The sequence below is a fragment of the Pecten maximus genome, chromosome 8 (genome assembly GCF_902652985.1).
Source record: "Pecten maximus chromosome 8, xPecMax1.1, whole genome shotgun sequence".
In the NCBI taxonomy this organism is placed as follows: Eukaryota; Metazoa; Mollusca; class Bivalvia; order Pectinida; family Pectinidae; genus Pecten; species Pecten maximus.
Window position 1 is genome coordinate 40,543,341 of NC_047022.1, and position 16,939 is coordinate 40,560,279.

General features: G+C 39.1%; 1 protein-coding gene across 2 annotated transcripts in view; it reads right to left on the reverse strand.

Moving 5' to 3' along the window:
- LOC117333519 (vacuolar protein sorting-associated protein 33A-like) overlaps positions 1 to 16,939 on the reverse strand; it is a 33,031-nt gene continuing 16,092 nt past the window's right edge. Inside the window, exons 7-17 of one of the 2 annotated variants that reach the window (XM_033892841.1) lie at positions 16,670 to 16,844; positions 15,832 to 16,028; positions 15,606 to 15,696; positions 15,034 to 15,108; positions 14,705 to 14,784; positions 12,362 to 12,448; positions 11,675 to 11,806; positions 9,704 to 9,872; positions 8,949 to 9,071; positions 3,745 to 3,893; positions 216 to 740 (exon numbers count right to left, since the gene is read on the reverse strand). In XM_033892841.1, coding sequence (XP_033748732.1) covers positions 3,772 to 3,893; positions 8,949 to 9,071; positions 9,704 to 9,872; positions 11,675 to 11,806; positions 12,362 to 12,448; positions 14,705 to 14,784; positions 15,034 to 15,108; positions 15,606 to 15,696; positions 15,832 to 16,028; positions 16,670 to 16,844 — 1,251 coding nt within the window. In that variant the 3' untranslated portion in view covers positions 216 to 740; positions 3,745 to 3,771. Of the gene's footprint in view, positions 741 to 3,744; positions 3,894 to 8,948; positions 9,072 to 9,703; positions 9,873 to 11,674; positions 11,807 to 12,361; positions 12,449 to 14,704; positions 14,785 to 15,033; positions 15,109 to 15,605; positions 15,697 to 15,831; positions 16,029 to 16,669; positions 16,845 to 16,939 lie in introns of both variants that reach the window. The other variant, XM_033892842.1, reaches the window with a different exon arrangement.

Sequence of the window (16,939 nt, forward strand, 5' to 3'; positions counted from 1 at the left end):
TTCTTATACAATAATGACAGCTCACACATTGGAACATTTATCCTCCACACACCAAGCATTCTCATACATACTTTCATAAGAACTCTAAAAACTACGCTAAACTTTCTCACAAATACTTAGCTGTTAAATATAACTCTCTCTGCTGATATTTTAATCCATTGGCCATCTCCCCCTTGTGTTTCAAGTTTTGAAAGGACAAGTCGATGCCATTCAATAGTTTTCTGTTATCTGGTGAGAACTGCTGCTTAGGAAAGTGCTATCAATTATGTGTTATAGTTAATATGCAAGTTGTTGTAAGGATATAGCACCCTCTTTCCTTGCTAAACAGTAACAGCTAACAGTTTTCTATCAGTCGAAAGATATTGGTTTTATCAGCAAAATGCAATATAATAGTCCAGCAAATATCAAATTGTTAAGTTCATAAATAGACCTAGTACAATCTGCTAGTTTTTGTCTCTCCATGACAATATGTCACAGGTTTACAACTTGTTGGTCAAGGAAGGAGTTACTGCTGAATCACATTGTCCTGGTTAGCACTGCCACTCTGCTGGCTCTATAGACCAGTCTGATCTCCTGGGACTGGCCAGGTGTCAGTAGATTCTGTTGATATTTATAGGATATCCAGTAAATGTGTCCTCAGAATGGATTCATTTTCACTGCAGTAAGTTCCTCTGATATAGACTTTAGAAAGGTTGTCCCATTAGTTATCTTTGTAGTGGAAATCAAGTAGTCTGTCCCTCCTACAGAATAAAACATAGATGTCAGGCTATCGGTTAGAACAGAACAAAACACAGATGTCAGGACATCGGTTAAAACAAAACACAGATGTCAGGACATCGGTTAGAACAGAACAAAACACAGATGTCAGGACATCAGTTAGAACAGAACACAGATGTCAGGACATCGGTTAGAACAGAACACAGATGTCAGGACATCAGTTAGAACAGAACACAGATGTCAGGACATCAGTTAGAACAGAACACAGATGTCCTGACATCAGTTAGAACAAAACACAGATGTCAGGACATCGGTTAGAACAGAACACAGATGTCAGGACATCAGTTAGAACAGAACACAGATGTCAGGACATCAGTTAGAACAGAACACAGATGTCAGGATATCAGTTAGAACAGAACACAGATGTCAGGACATCAGTTAGAACAAAACACAGATGTCAGGACATCAGTTAGAACAAAACACAGATGTCAGGACATCAGTTATAACAGAACACAGATGTCAGGACATCAGTTAGAACAAAACACAGATGTCAGGACATCAGTTAGAACAGAACAAAACACGGATGTCAGGACATCAGTTAGAACAGAACAAAACACAGATGTCAGGACATCAGTTAGAACAGAACACAGATGTCAGGACATCAGTTAGAACAGAACACAGATGTCAGGACATCAGTTAGAACAGAACACAGATGTCAGGACATCAGTTAGAACAGATCACAGATGTCAGGACATCAGTTAGTACAGAACACAGATGTCAGGACATCAGTTAGAACAGAACAAAACACAGATGTCAGGACATCAGTTAGAACAAAACACAGATGTCAGGACATCAGTTAGAACAGAACACAGATGTCAGGACATCAGTTAGAACAGAACACAGATGTCAGGACATCAGTTAGAACAGAACAAAACACAGATGTCATGACATCAGTTAGAATAAAACACAGATGTCAGGACATCAGTTAGAACAGAACACAGATGTCAGGACATCAGTTAGAACAAAACACAGATGTCAGGACATCAGTTAGAACAGAACACAGATGTCAGGACATCAGTTAGAACAGAACAAAACACAGATGTCATGACATCAGTTAGAATAAAACACAGATGTCAGGACATCAGTTAGAACAGAACACAGATGTCAGGACATCAGTTAGAACAGGACATCAGTTAGAACAGAACAAAACACAGATGTCATGACATCAGTTAGAATAAAACACAGATGTCAGGACATCAGTTAGAACAGAACAAAACACAGATGTCAGGACATCAGTTGGAACAGAACACAGATGTCAAGACATCAGTTAGAACAGAACACAGATGTCAGGACATCAGTAAGAACAGAACAAAACACAGATGTCAGGACATCAGTTAGAACAGAACACAGATGTCAGGACATCAGTTAGAACAGAACAAAACACAGATGTCAGGACATCAGTTAGAACAGAACACAGATGTCAGGACATCAGTTAGAACAGAACACAGATGTCAGGACATCAGTTAGAACAGAACACAGATGTCAGGACATCAGTTAGAACAGATCACAGATGTCAGGACATCAGTTAGTACAGAACACAGATGTCAGGACATCAGTTAGAACAGAACAAAACACAGATGTCAGGACATCAGTTAGAACAAAACACAGATGTCAGGACATCAGTTAGAACAGAACACAGATGTCAGGACATCAGTTAGAACAGAACACAGATGTCAGGACATCAGTTAGAACAGAACACAGATGTCAGGACATCAGTTAGAACAGAACACAGATGTCAGGACATCAGTTAGAACAGAACAAAACACAGATATCAGGACATCAGTTAGAACAAAACACAGATGTCAGGACATCAGTTAGAACAGAACACAGATGTCAGGACATCAGTTAGAACAGAACACAGATGTCAGGACATCAGTTAGAACAGAACACAGATGTCAGGACATCAGTTAGAACAGAACAGAACACAGATGTCAGGACATCAGTTAGAACAGAACACAGATGTCAGGACATCAGTTAGAACAGAACACAGATGTCAGGACATCAGTTAGAACAGAACACAGATGTCAGGACATCAGTTAGAACAAAACACAGATGTCAGGACATCAGTTAGAACAGAACACAGATGTCAGGACATCAGTTAGAACAGAACACAGATGGCCTGACATCAGTTAGAACAGAACACAGATGTCAGGACATCAGTTAGAACAGAACACAGATGTCCTGACATCAGTTAGAACAGAACACAGATGTCAGGACATCGGTTAGAACAGAACACAGATGTCAGGACATCAGTTAGAACAAAACACAGATGTCAGGACATCAGTTAGAACAGAACACAGATGTCAGGACATCAGTTAGAACAAAACACAGATGTCAGGACATCAGTTAGAACAGAACACAGATGTCAGGACATCAGTTAGAACAGAACAAAACACAGATGTCAGGACATCAGTTAGAACAGAACACAGATGTCAGGACATCAGTTAGAACAGAACACAGATGTCAGGACATCAGTTAGAACAGAACACAGATGTCAGGACATTGTTCATGGATGAAGTAGACCATGCTATATTGTAAACTGTCACATGAAACATAAAACAATAGACCATATGATATATCATTACAAGTAAGCCAAGATATAAGCAGAAGAGGACAGGCAGATTTCTACATATAAACCTACTGTGATGTAGGCAGATTGTGTCATTTACTACAAAGGACTACTTCAGTTTAGTTTTTACATTTTTGCAGCTACATGATAAGAAAGCTCAGGCATATATGAGTTACTGCAACTTATAAAATGTCCTCTCCTGCTAGTAAGTTCATAGAAGTTACTGTTTTACAAGTTATTAACAAAAAACATCAACCAGTAATCAATATTTAAAACAAAATTAACAATCGATTATGATCAAAACAGGTCATGCAAAGCTGGAAGGTACAAACAGCCATAATCAAACATAATTTGAGGATTTGTGGAGATGGGTTCAGAGGTCATATCATGGACCATACATTGATGAGAATTATTTGTCCTGAATCTCAGTTGATTCCCTGGACAAAGGCATCGATGAGTCGGATAGGTTTGGAGTATTCTATGACACTGTCCATGAGTTTTCGGCTGTGTAGGATTCGTGTTGAGGCCACAATGTACTCGGTTCCCCCTGTAATGGACATATCCATAAAATGGATGAAATTTCCCTGTTGATATATTTGAGTGCACCAAATGGAAGCCTGGATCTCTTGTGTGGTGTGTGACAGGATCCACTTCAGCAGGGACATCAAGATGGTGAGACAAATATAGGAGAAGATGTGTACCAGATAGAATAAGATGTGTATTAGACAGGACAAGGTGTGTACCAGATAGGATAAGATGTGTACCAGATAGGATAGGATGTGTACCAGATAGGATGAGATGTGTACCAGATAGGATAAGATGTGTACCAGATAGGATAAGATGTGTACCAGATAGGATAAGATGTGTACCAGATAGGATAAGATGTGTACCAGATAGGACAAGATGTGTACCAGATAGGATTAGATGTGTATTAGATAGGACAAGGTGTGTACCAGATAGGATAAGATGTGTACCAGATAGGATAAGATGTGTACCAGATAGGACAAGATGTGTACCAGATAAGATTAGATGTGTACCAGATAGGATAAGATGTGTACCAGATAGGACAAGATGTGTACCAGATAGTGTACTAGATAGGATAGGATGTGTACCAGATAGGATTAGATGTGTACCAGGTAGGATAAGATGTGTACCAGATAGGACAAGATGTGTACCAGATAGTGTACCAGATAGGACAAGATGTGTACCAGATAGGATAAGATGTGTACCAGATAGGACAAGGTGTGTACCAGATAGGATAAGATGTGTACCAGATAGGACAAGGTGTGTACCAGATAGGATAAGATGTGTACCAGATAGGACAAGGTGTGTACCAGATAGGATAAGATGTGTACCAGATAGGATAAGATGTGTACCAGATAGGATGAGATGTGTACCAGATAGGATAAGATGTGTACCAGATAGGACAAGATGTGTACCAGATAGGATAAGATGTGTACCAGATAGGATAAGATGTGTACCAGATAGGACAAGGTGTGTACCAGATAGGATAAGATGTGTACCAGATAGGATAAGATGTGTACCAGATAGGACAAGGTGTGTACCAGATAGGATAAGATGTGTACCAGATAGGATAAGATGTGTACCAGATAGGATGAGATGTGTACCAGATAGGATGAGATGTGTACCAGATAGGATAAGATGTGTACCAGATAGGATAAGATGTGTACCAGATAGGACAAGGTGTGTACCAGATAGGATAAGATGTGTACCAGATAGGATAAGATGTGTACCAGATAGGATAAGATGTGTACCAGATAGGACAAGATGTGTACCAGATAGGATAAGATGTGTACCAGATAGGATAAGATGTGTACCAGATAGGATGAGATGTGTACCAGATAGGACAAGGTGTGTACCAGATAGGACAAGATGTGTACCAGATAGGATAAGATGTGTACCAGATAGTGTACCAGATAGGACAAGATGTGTACCAGCTAGGATAAGATGTGTACCAGATAGGATAAGATGTGTACCAGGTAGGATAGGATGTGTACCGGATAGGATGAGATGTGTATTAGATAGGACAAGGTGTGTACCAGATAGGATAAGATGTGTACCAGATAGGATAAGGTGTGTACCAGATAGGATAAGATGTGTACCAGATAGGATAAGATGTGTACCAGATAGGATAAGATGTGTACCAGATAGGACAATGTGTACCAGATAGGATGAGATGTGTACCAGATAGGATAAGATGTGTACCAGATATGATAAGATGTGTACCAGATAGGACAAGGTGTGTACCATATAGGACAAGGTGTGTACCAGATAGGACAAGGTGTGTACCAGATAGGATAAGATGTGTACCAGATAGGATATGATGTGTACCAGATAGGATAGGATGTGTACCAGATAGGACAATGTGTACCAGATAGGATGAGATGTGTACCAGATAGGATAAGATGTGTACCTGATAGGATAAGATGTGTACCAGATAGGACAAGGTGTGTACCAGATAGGATGAGATGTGTACCAGATAGGACAAGGTGTGTACCAGATAGGATAAGATGTGTACCAGATAGGACAAGGTGTTTACCAGATAGGATAAGATGTGTACCAGATAGGACAAGGTGTGTACCAGATAGGACAAGATGTGTACCTGATAGGATAGGATGTGTACCAGATAGGATAAGATGTGTACCAGGTAGGATAAGATGTGTACAGGAGACGGGATATGGATATTGAGACAGGAGATGGGACATGGATATTGAGACAGGAGATGGGACATGGATATTGAGACAGGAGATGGGACATGGATATTGAGACAGGAGATGGGACAGGATTTACCAGATAGGATAAGATGTGTGACGGAGATATGGATAGAAGGTGTGTAATGACATAGGATATAGATGGTACCTGATTAGGGATGAGACTGGTAACAGGATATGGAGATAGATGTGTACAGGATAAGGAAGGACAGATTGTAGTAGCAGGATGGACATGGATATAAGATGATGGATATTGAGACAGGAGATGGGACATGGATATTGAGACAGGAGATGGGACATGGATATTGAGACAGGAGATGGGACATGGATATTGAGACAGGGATAAGACATGGATATTGAGACAGGAGATGGGACAAACATGATATTGAGACGGGAGATGGGACATGGATAGAGACGGGGATAAGACATGGATATTTGAACAGGATGGACTGAAGACAGAGTGGACAATGGATATTGAACAGGAAGATGGGACATGGTATTGAGACAGAGATGGACATGGATATTGAGACAGGGAAAGGATAGGGACAGTGGATAGAATGGTATAGCAAGGAGATGGGACATGGATATTGAGACAGGAGATGGGACATGGATATTGAAACAGGAGATGGGACATGGATATTGAGACAGGAGATGGGACAAAGATATTGAGACAGGAGATGGGACATGGATATTGAGACAGGAGATGGGACATGGATATTGAGACAGGGATGGACATGGATATTGAGACAGGAGATGGGACATGGATATTGAGACAGGGATGGGACATGGATATTGAGACAGGGATGGGACAGGATATGAGACAGATGGGACATGGATATTGAGACAGACGGGACATGGATATTGAGACAGGGGATGGGACATGGATATTGAGACAGGAGATGGGACATGGATATTGAGACAGGAGATGGGACATGGATATTGAGACAGGAGATGGGACATGGATATTGAGACAGGGATGGGACATGGATATTGAGACAGGGGATGGGACATGGATATTGAGACAGGGGATGGGACATGGATATTGAGACAGGAGATGGGACATGGATATTAAGACAGTGGATGGGACAGGGATATTGAGACAGGGGACGGGACATGGATATTGAGACAGGAGATAGGACATGGATATTGAGACAGGAGATGGGACATGGATATTGAGACAGGGGACAGGACATGGATATTGAGACAGGAGATGGGACATGGATATTGAGACAGGAGATGGGACATGGATATTGAGACAGGAGATGGGACATGGATAGTGAGACAGGGGACGGGACATGGATATTGAGACAGGAGATGGGACATGGATATTGAGACAGGAGATGTGACATGGATATTGAGACAGGGGACGGGACAGGGATATTGAGACAGGAGATGGGACATGGATATTGAGACAGGAGATGGGACATGGATATTGAGACAGGGATGGGACATGGATATTGAGACAGGGGACTGGACATGGATATTGAGACAGGAGATGGGACATGGATATTGAGACAGGAGATGGGACATGGATATTGAGACAGGAGATGGGACATGGATATTGAGACAGGGATAGGACATGGATATTGAGACAGGAGATGGGACATGGATATTGAGACAGGAGATGGGACTTGGATATTGAGACAGGGGACGGGACATGGATATTGAGACAGGAGATGGGACATGGATATTGAGACAGGAGATGGGACATGGATATTGAGACAGGGGATGGGACATGGATATTGAGACAGGGGATAAGATATGGATATTGAGACAGGGAGATGGGACATGGATATTGAGACAGGAGATGGGACATGGATATTGAGACAGGAGATGGGACATGGATATTGAGACAGGAGATGGGACATGGATATTGAGACAGGAGTTGGGATATGGATATTGAGACAGGGGACGGGACATGGATATTGAGACAGGAGATGGGACATGGATATTGAGACAGGAGATGGGACATGGATATTGAGACAGAAGCATGCATGGTGACTTACATAATTAGGAATGGTTAGTCATGTTATAAGTATATGTAATCATTACAAGCAAGAAATCAAATGTAGCACCAAACATATTAACACAAAATGATTTAATGAAAGCATGATAGAACATAATACAACAGTTAAAATGTATACAGGACAGAATGGTAAGGATATTTCAAAAGTTAACATCTATGCAAACATATACAGTGTACCAGTCCAATCAAATAGGAATGTCAACATGCGATCATGCAAAAATAAAGACAGGTTCCCAAAGATTCCTATATTGTTTTCAAAACAGAAAATCTAAGAGTTAGATGAAATGATCTAGAAATGACTTTTTCTTGAATGATGTCTGTGGTCAAAATACTGCACAAAGCCCCAGGGTTCCATTCTCAATATATATATCTTCTCTACATGCTTGAAATATGTGATGACAAAACCAAAGGCTTTGTGTTAGCCATCTTGTGGATGATACAAGTTAGGAAGCATGTCTCCATGACAATGAAGATAGTATAAAATATATCCAATATAATTGAGTCGTTGATTTGCCTTGGTGCTCTGTCATTGTAAATTCCAATGGTATAGAGAAGAAATTGACATCAAGAGGAAGCCCTGAGTTTGGAAAAGGAAAATATATTTTTGTGATTTGTGATACTTGTTTATATTTATAGCTTTAGGTAGGTCAAAGTATATAGGCAACCATATATAGTGGTCATTTAAGTGTTGTAAGTGGATTTGATTAAACATTTACCATGTTCAGAAGTGAGATTTCAAACCTTTTTGTGAAATGTAGGTTTGAAAATGAAGAATCATGGGAACCTATCCATTGTTAGTTCAGAATTAATCAAGATTTAGTTTACCATCATAAAGGACACTCACCGTCATCTTGCTGGGCTAGGAATCGTAATGCTGCTATCTCTGCGTAGGTGACACCTCCTAAGAAGAAGACGAGAGTGACTTTCTGCTCTCCGGTACTGGAATGTGTAGATCCTATAGAGCTCCCTGGGTAAATATAACGACAATATAGGTCTGAACTGTTATTTAAGTTTGGAATGTGTAGATCCTATAGAGCTCCCTGGGTAAATATAACGACAATATAGGTCTGAACTGTTATTTAAGTTTGGAATGTGTAGATCCTATAGAGCTCCCTGGGTAAATACAAGGACAATATAGGCCTGAATTGTTATTTAAGTTTGGAATGTGTAGATCCTATAGAACTCCCTGGGTAAATACAAGGACAATATAGGTCTGAACTGTTATTTGAGTTGTAATTATTATTAAACTTTACTTTTTGCCATGCAAACAATCCAAGGCAAGAATAATTCTTTAAAACTCTTCAAAGTTTGCAATGGATATCTTAAAAATTAGGTACTTTTCAGATTAAACCTGTCTCAACTGGGGTTCCTCAAAATGTGAGGTCTCTATTTCTTTACTTTCCTGGCTCCTGAGACTGGAAACCATCTAATCCACAATTTTGGTTAATGACATAATCTTCCTGCTCATTACACTGAAATTAGTCTAGTGTAACTAACAAAGAAGTGATCAAAGTTCAACTTTATTATTTATAACAATAACAATAGGTAATTTTGTAACTAGTACTGATTTTGTTTTAGATGACCCAAAAGAACTCTTACTTCGCTTGCGAAGAGCGACAGGAATTTGTTGAATCTCCTCTACAGTGGGTCCAGGGAGGAGATTGAGAACCTCTGTGATGCTTCGCCATCCTGGCCGTGCATAGTACTGTACCAGTCTCACACTAAGGGGTGCAAACCCGCTGTACACATATGCTATATCATGGGGGTTCTGAAACAACAACAGGTAAACCCACTGTACACAAACACATTGACATGGGGGTTCTGAAACAAGAACAGGTAAACCCACTGTACACAAACACATTGTCATGGGGGTTCTGAAACAACAGGTAAACCCACTGTACACAAACACGTTGTCATGGGGGTTCTGAAACAACAACAGGTAAACCCACTGTACACAAACACATTGTCATGGGGGTTCTGAAACAACAACAGGTAAACCCACTGTACACAAACACATTGTCATGGGGGTTCTGAAACAACAACATGTAAACCCACTGTACACAAACACGTTGTCATGGGGGTTCTGAAACAAGAACAGGTAAACCCACTGTACACAAACACATTGTCATGGGGGTTCTGAAACAACAGGTAAACCCACTGTACACAAACACATTGTCATGGGGGTTCTGAAACAACAACAGGTAAACCCACTGTACACAAACACATTGTCATGGGGGTTCTGAAACAAGAACAGGTAAACCCACTGTACACAAACACATTGTCATGGGGGTTCTGAATGAACAACAGGTAAACCCACTGTACACAAACACATTGTCATGGGGGTTCTGAAACAACAACATGTAAACCCACTGTACACAAACACGTTGTCATGGGGGTTCTGAAACAAGAACAGGTAAACCCACTGTACACAAACACATTGTCATGGGGGTTCTGAAACAACAGGTAAACCCACTGTACACAAACACATTGTCATGGGGGTTCTGAAACAACAACAGGTAAACCCACTGTACACAAACACATTGTCATGGGGGTTCTGAAACAACAACAGGTAAACCCACTGTACACAAACACATTGTCATGGGGGTTCTGAAACAATAACAGGTAAACCCACTGTACACAACACATTGTCATGGGGGTTCTGAAACAAGAGCATGTAAACCCACTGTACACAAACACATTGTCATCGGGGTTCTGAAACAAGAACATGTAAACCCACTGTACACAAACATATTGTCATGGGGGTTCTGAAACAACAACAGGTAAACCCACTGTACACAAACACATTGTCATGGGGGTTCTGAACCCCACTGTACACAAACACATTGGCATGGGGGTTCTGAACCCCACTGTACACAAACACATTGTCATGGGGGTTCTGAAACAACAACAGGTAAACCCACTGTACACAAACACATTGTCATGGGGGTTCTGAAACAACAACAGGTAAACCCACTGTACACAAACACATTGTCATGGGGGTTCTGAAACAACAACAGGTAAACCCACTGTACACAAACACATTGTCATGGGGGTTCTGAAACAACAACAGGTAAACCCACTGTACATAAACACATTGTCATGGGGGTTCTGAATGAACAACAGGTAAACCCACTGTACACAAACACATTGTCATGGGGGTTCTGAATGAACAACAGGTAAACCCACTGTACACAAACACATTGTCATGGGGGTTCTGAAACAACAACAGGTAAACCCACTGTACACAAACACATTGTCATGGGGGTTCTGAATGAACAACAGGTAAACCCACTGTACACAAACACATTGTCATGGGGGTTCTGAAACAACAACAGGTAAACCCACTGTACACAAACACATTGTCACCTCAAAATTACCACTGATCACCAGTATGGACAATAAAAAAGTTTTCCTTCAACAATCTGACACCACAAGTAGGAGTCACCTCAAAGTATACAAATGGGTACATCAGAGACTTGAGGATACTTGTTTCATGTAAGTATGTGGTATTGCAGTGTCGATAACTGTCTGAGGTAGACATGAGGTAGGTATATTAAGCACATGACCTACCTGTTCATTGACATCGTCTACTATCAGTCGCATTGATTTCCTAATAGCTGGGTATGTCCGGTTTCCATGGGGACGTAATAGTCCTGCTTTTTCTATATTCATAATAGTAACCATGTGCTCATATCCGTAAGTCTAAAATAAAACAACTTAAAATGTCATTTGTCTATAACATAATGTGTAACTGCTTTTAGATTATATAAGTATATTACAATAACATATATTAAATTTTTTTAATTAAAATGTATTCACTTTAAATGAGTCAGTACATATTTACAATAGAAAGAAATTTTGTTGATTTTTTAAAATCACACTTGAAAACATGTATGGCAATGCCGCATGATCAAAATGAGTCATTTTCCAATATATTCTTATCTCTAAATGATTGTCTTATACAATTATCATAAATGATACATATACATGTATAATGTGTGGTGCAGACTAAATACTATAAATACATTTGAGTACCTTTCCCTACAATTGGTATGATATTACATGTTTTCATTTACATTAAAATAGTCAATAATTCTTGAATTTTTAACTGAAATGTTATTCCTTATTTGAATTTTCAGGTTGATGTGAAAGGCTTCAGTGATATAATATATAACACAGGTTTCAAACTGTTTCAAAATGACACTGTTTTATGAATAACATATTTTTTGAGATATCAAGTAAGGCTTAAGACAGTACCTGTATAATTTCCCGTTTGTAGTGGTCGAGAACTTTAGGCTTGAGTCCGTTATTACAGTAGGATTGTATGCACACTAGGCGTAGTACCTGTAACACAGAGATGGCTGATATAACAGGGAAACTCCAGTAATTTACACACAGTAATTTACACAGAAACAGTATCTTAAACATTACCAAAGACAACTCCTGGACCAGTATTTTATACACAATCAGGGGGAACTCCAGTATCTTACACATTACTAAGGGAACTCCCGCAGCTTACACACAACCAGATATAATACTGTAACCAATTATAATATTAAAATTTTTATTGTTCTTGTTAACAAGACTTTTCAAGGGCTTTTTATGGGACCAATAATGGGCCCTTTTCCAAATTGATTTTTTTTAACCCAAATTTCCAAAATTTTAATTCCCCTTAATTTCCTTCCTTATTCACTAATTTTCTACCTAAAATGAGTCAAACCAGTGATAAATGTTCTTAAGTGTCCTATGACAAAGGCAGAGTGGTGTAGTGATACGTGTAGTGATATACGTGTAGTGATATACGTGTAGTGGTATACGTGTAGTGATAAACGTGTAGTGATATACATGTAGTGATACACGTGGAGCGATACACGTGTAGTGATATATACGTGTAGTGATATACGTGTAGTGATACACGTGTAGTGATATACGTGTAGTGATATACATGTAGTGATACACGTGGAGCGATACACGTGTAGTGATATATACGTGTAGTGATATACGTGTAGTGATACACGTGTAGTGATATACGTGTAGTGATATACATGTAGTGATATACGTGGAGCGATACACGTGTAGTGATATATACGTGTAGCGATATACGTGTAGTGATATATACGTGTAGTGATATACGTGTAGTGATATATACGTGTAGTGATATACGTGTAGTGATATATACGTGTAGTGATATACGTGTAGTGATACACATGTAGTGATATACGTGTAGCGATATACGTGGAGTGATATACGTGTAGCGATATACGTGGAGTGATATACGTGTAGTGATATACGTGTAGTGATATACGTGTAGTGATACACGTGTAGTGATATACGTGTAGTGATACACGTGTAGTGATATACGTGTAGTGATACACGTGTAGTGATATACGTGTCGTGATATACGTGGAGTGATATACGTGTGATACGTGTATGATACACTTTGAGTGATATACGTGTAGTGATACACGTGTAGTGATACATGTGTAGTGATACACGTGTAGTGATACACATGTAGTGATATACGTGTCGTGATATACGTGTAGTGATATACGTGTAGTGGTATACGTGTAGTGATATACGTGTAGTGATATACGTGTAGTGATATATACGTGTAGTGATATACGTGTCGTGATATACGTGTAGTGATATACGTGTAGTGATATACGTGTAGCGATACACGTGTAGTGATATACGTGTCGTGATACACGTGGAGTGATATACGTGTAGTGATATACGTGTAGTGATATATGTGTAGTGATATATATGTGTAGTGATATATGTGTAGTGATATACGTGTAGTGATATACGTGTAGTGATATATATGTGTAGTGATATACGTGTAGTGATATATACGTGTAGTGATATACGTGTAGTGATATACGTGTAGTGATACACGTGGAGTGATATACGAGGCCTTATACACGTGTAGTGATATACGTGTCGTGATATAAGTGTAGTGATACACGTGTAGTTATATACGTGTAGTGGTAAACGTGTAGTGATATACGTGTAGTGATATATGTGTCGTGATATACGTGTAGTGAATACGTTGTAGTTTGTATTAGTGTAGTGATATATGTGTAGTGATATACGTGTAGTGATATACGTGTAGTGATATATATGTGTAGTGATATACGTGTAGTGATATATACGTGTAGTGATATATGTGTAGTGATATACGTGTAGTGATACACGTGTAGTGATATACGTGTAGTGATATACGTGTAGCGATATACGTGTAGCGATACACGTGGAGTGATACACGTGTAGCGATATACGTGTAGCGATATACGTGTCGTGATACACGTGTCGTGATACACGTGTAGCGATACACGTGTCGTGATACACGTGTAGCGATACACGTGTCGTGATATACGTGTAGTGTGATACGTGTAGTGATATACGTGTAGTGATATACGTGTCGTGATATATGTGTCGTGATATACGTGTCGCGATATACGTGTAGCGATATACGTGTAGCGATACACGTGTCGCGATATACGTGTAGTAATACATGTGTAGTGATACATGTGTATTGATATACATGTAGTGATATACGTGTAGTGATATACGTGTAGTGATATACGTGTAGTGATATACCTTATTGATGGGCTCCTGTCTCCCCATACAGTCTTCTATATACGGATGGATCTTATCTGTCTCCATACCATTTATAAATTCTGTAAATGAACAAGAAAATACAAATGTATGACGCAACACATTGATATAACTTATTCAAAACAATTTACATGACCAAGATATGTCAAACCATGCATGACAGGTTTTTTTTTTCAAAATTATAATACAACTCTTGTTAAAATGAAATAGTACCATAGATTGAACTCTTGTGTAAACAGAACAGTTTTTGAAGAGAAAGGTAACTATTCACATAGACTGACAAGAAATGACTGGATCTATTTGTTTCCAACCTTGCTGACAACGTAACGAGTCCATGAATTCATCTGTATCAGTGGCCTCCTTCACCAGCTCAGCAATGGATGTGTCTGTAACAGCAAATTATGTACAAATTATTAAAGATGCATTCTTCTTAAGAGTTGCACAATAATTCAATAAGTCGTAAAATACTTTGCTAGTTCAAAAAGTATCAAGTTCATCAACTACAGCATTTTATGCATATTTCATACAGAATAAAATTGATGGTAAATTGTAGGGAACATTGTGTACAACAGGAAGGAAAGCAGCCTAGATGAACCGAGTCAAATGAGTGAACTTAATATTAAATTGAAGGGCAATGAATATGAAAACCTCTCTTTTAATCAATGATATGCTTTAATAGATACTATCAAAGCTACAGATATCAACATAGACTCCTGTCTCTAACAGATTTCAGACTTACGAGTGAACAGCTGTCTCTAACAGATTTCAGACTTACGAGTGGACTCCTGTCTCTAACAGATTTCAGACTTACGAGTGGACAGCTGTCTCTAACAGATTTCAGACTTACGAGTGGACAGCTGTCTCTAACAGATTTCAGACTTACGAGTGGACAGTGACGCCCTGACTTGCTGTAGATGTGGGAGCTTCGATACAAACTGTTTCATCTCACTCACGGTTTTCGCACTATGTCTCTCCTAATGAACAACAGAAATAAATCAAATACAGAGGAATCACAACATATCTAAATTGAAGTGTTTGGTTATGATAAAAGTAAGGATAAAAATTAAAGTAATAATGAATTCTAGGATACCTATTAGTCCAATACTTACATCAAATTCGGCAGTGATGACCTTTGCCTTTTTACTAACAATAGATCCAACAGCATTGAAATTTTTGTCACGTAAATCTGCATACAGTTCGTCGAGTGAATTGAGAATGACCTTCTTAGGCTCAGACGAGACTCCCTGAGGATCTTCCTGTTGTTGAGGGCCAGTCTGGAACTTTTCTGGGGGAAGTTTTACACTGGCTAAAAAAACGGGAAAAATTGTTGATATTATTATTAGTTAACCATGAGATCTGTTATTTGCCCATGTAAATTTTATTTATTACAACAATTAGTAAACAAGTTATATCTACTCAATGTTTTAATCACTCTTTTTGACCCAGATGGAAGCTCGAGAGGAGTCTTATTGTGGGAAGAAATTAGAGTACTCAAAGAAAACTCATGTGATCGGATAAGTGACCTCATAACTTTTCACACTTGATCAGGAAATCAAACCATGGCCACCAACATACACCAAAGGCAAGTGTGCTACCACTGTACCACCTGACCTCTCATTTTAGTCTATGTCCAATTAGTATGTGGCAGTATGAGATTTAAAGTGATATGTGTTATGTATATCTTGTGTTCATATTGATTAAATGTATATATATTGTTTAAATAGTTTTACTGGTGCACCAATATATCTGCCAATGACATGACGGAGAATGGATCCTTATTGTTTGTGTGTTACCTGTCAGTTTGTATACTTTTTCATTGTGTCTACGAAACCCTTGTACATAGACTGCCTTGTGAGAAAAGGATGACAATACATGTACAAGTGTTGATATAAAATATCTTGTTCATAGCCCCTCATAAGTAGTTTTGAGGTGAGGGACAATACTCACTGTTGTTGATACCAAACATCTCGTCAATAAGACCTTCGTAAGTTAGCTGTGAGAGGAGAGGGGTGAGCAGGTCCACATTACGGTCCAGGATAAGTAGGTTATCTATTTGAGGTGTTATCTGTGGTTCACGACCCCCAAGTTCTCTCCTCATACGCAACATCATGTCAACAATGTGCTACAAACATAAGAAAGGTCATTTAAAACAACAAGAATGCTGATGATGAAATATGGAACACAATACCATGTCTTTTATGGCTATATTGTAAAATT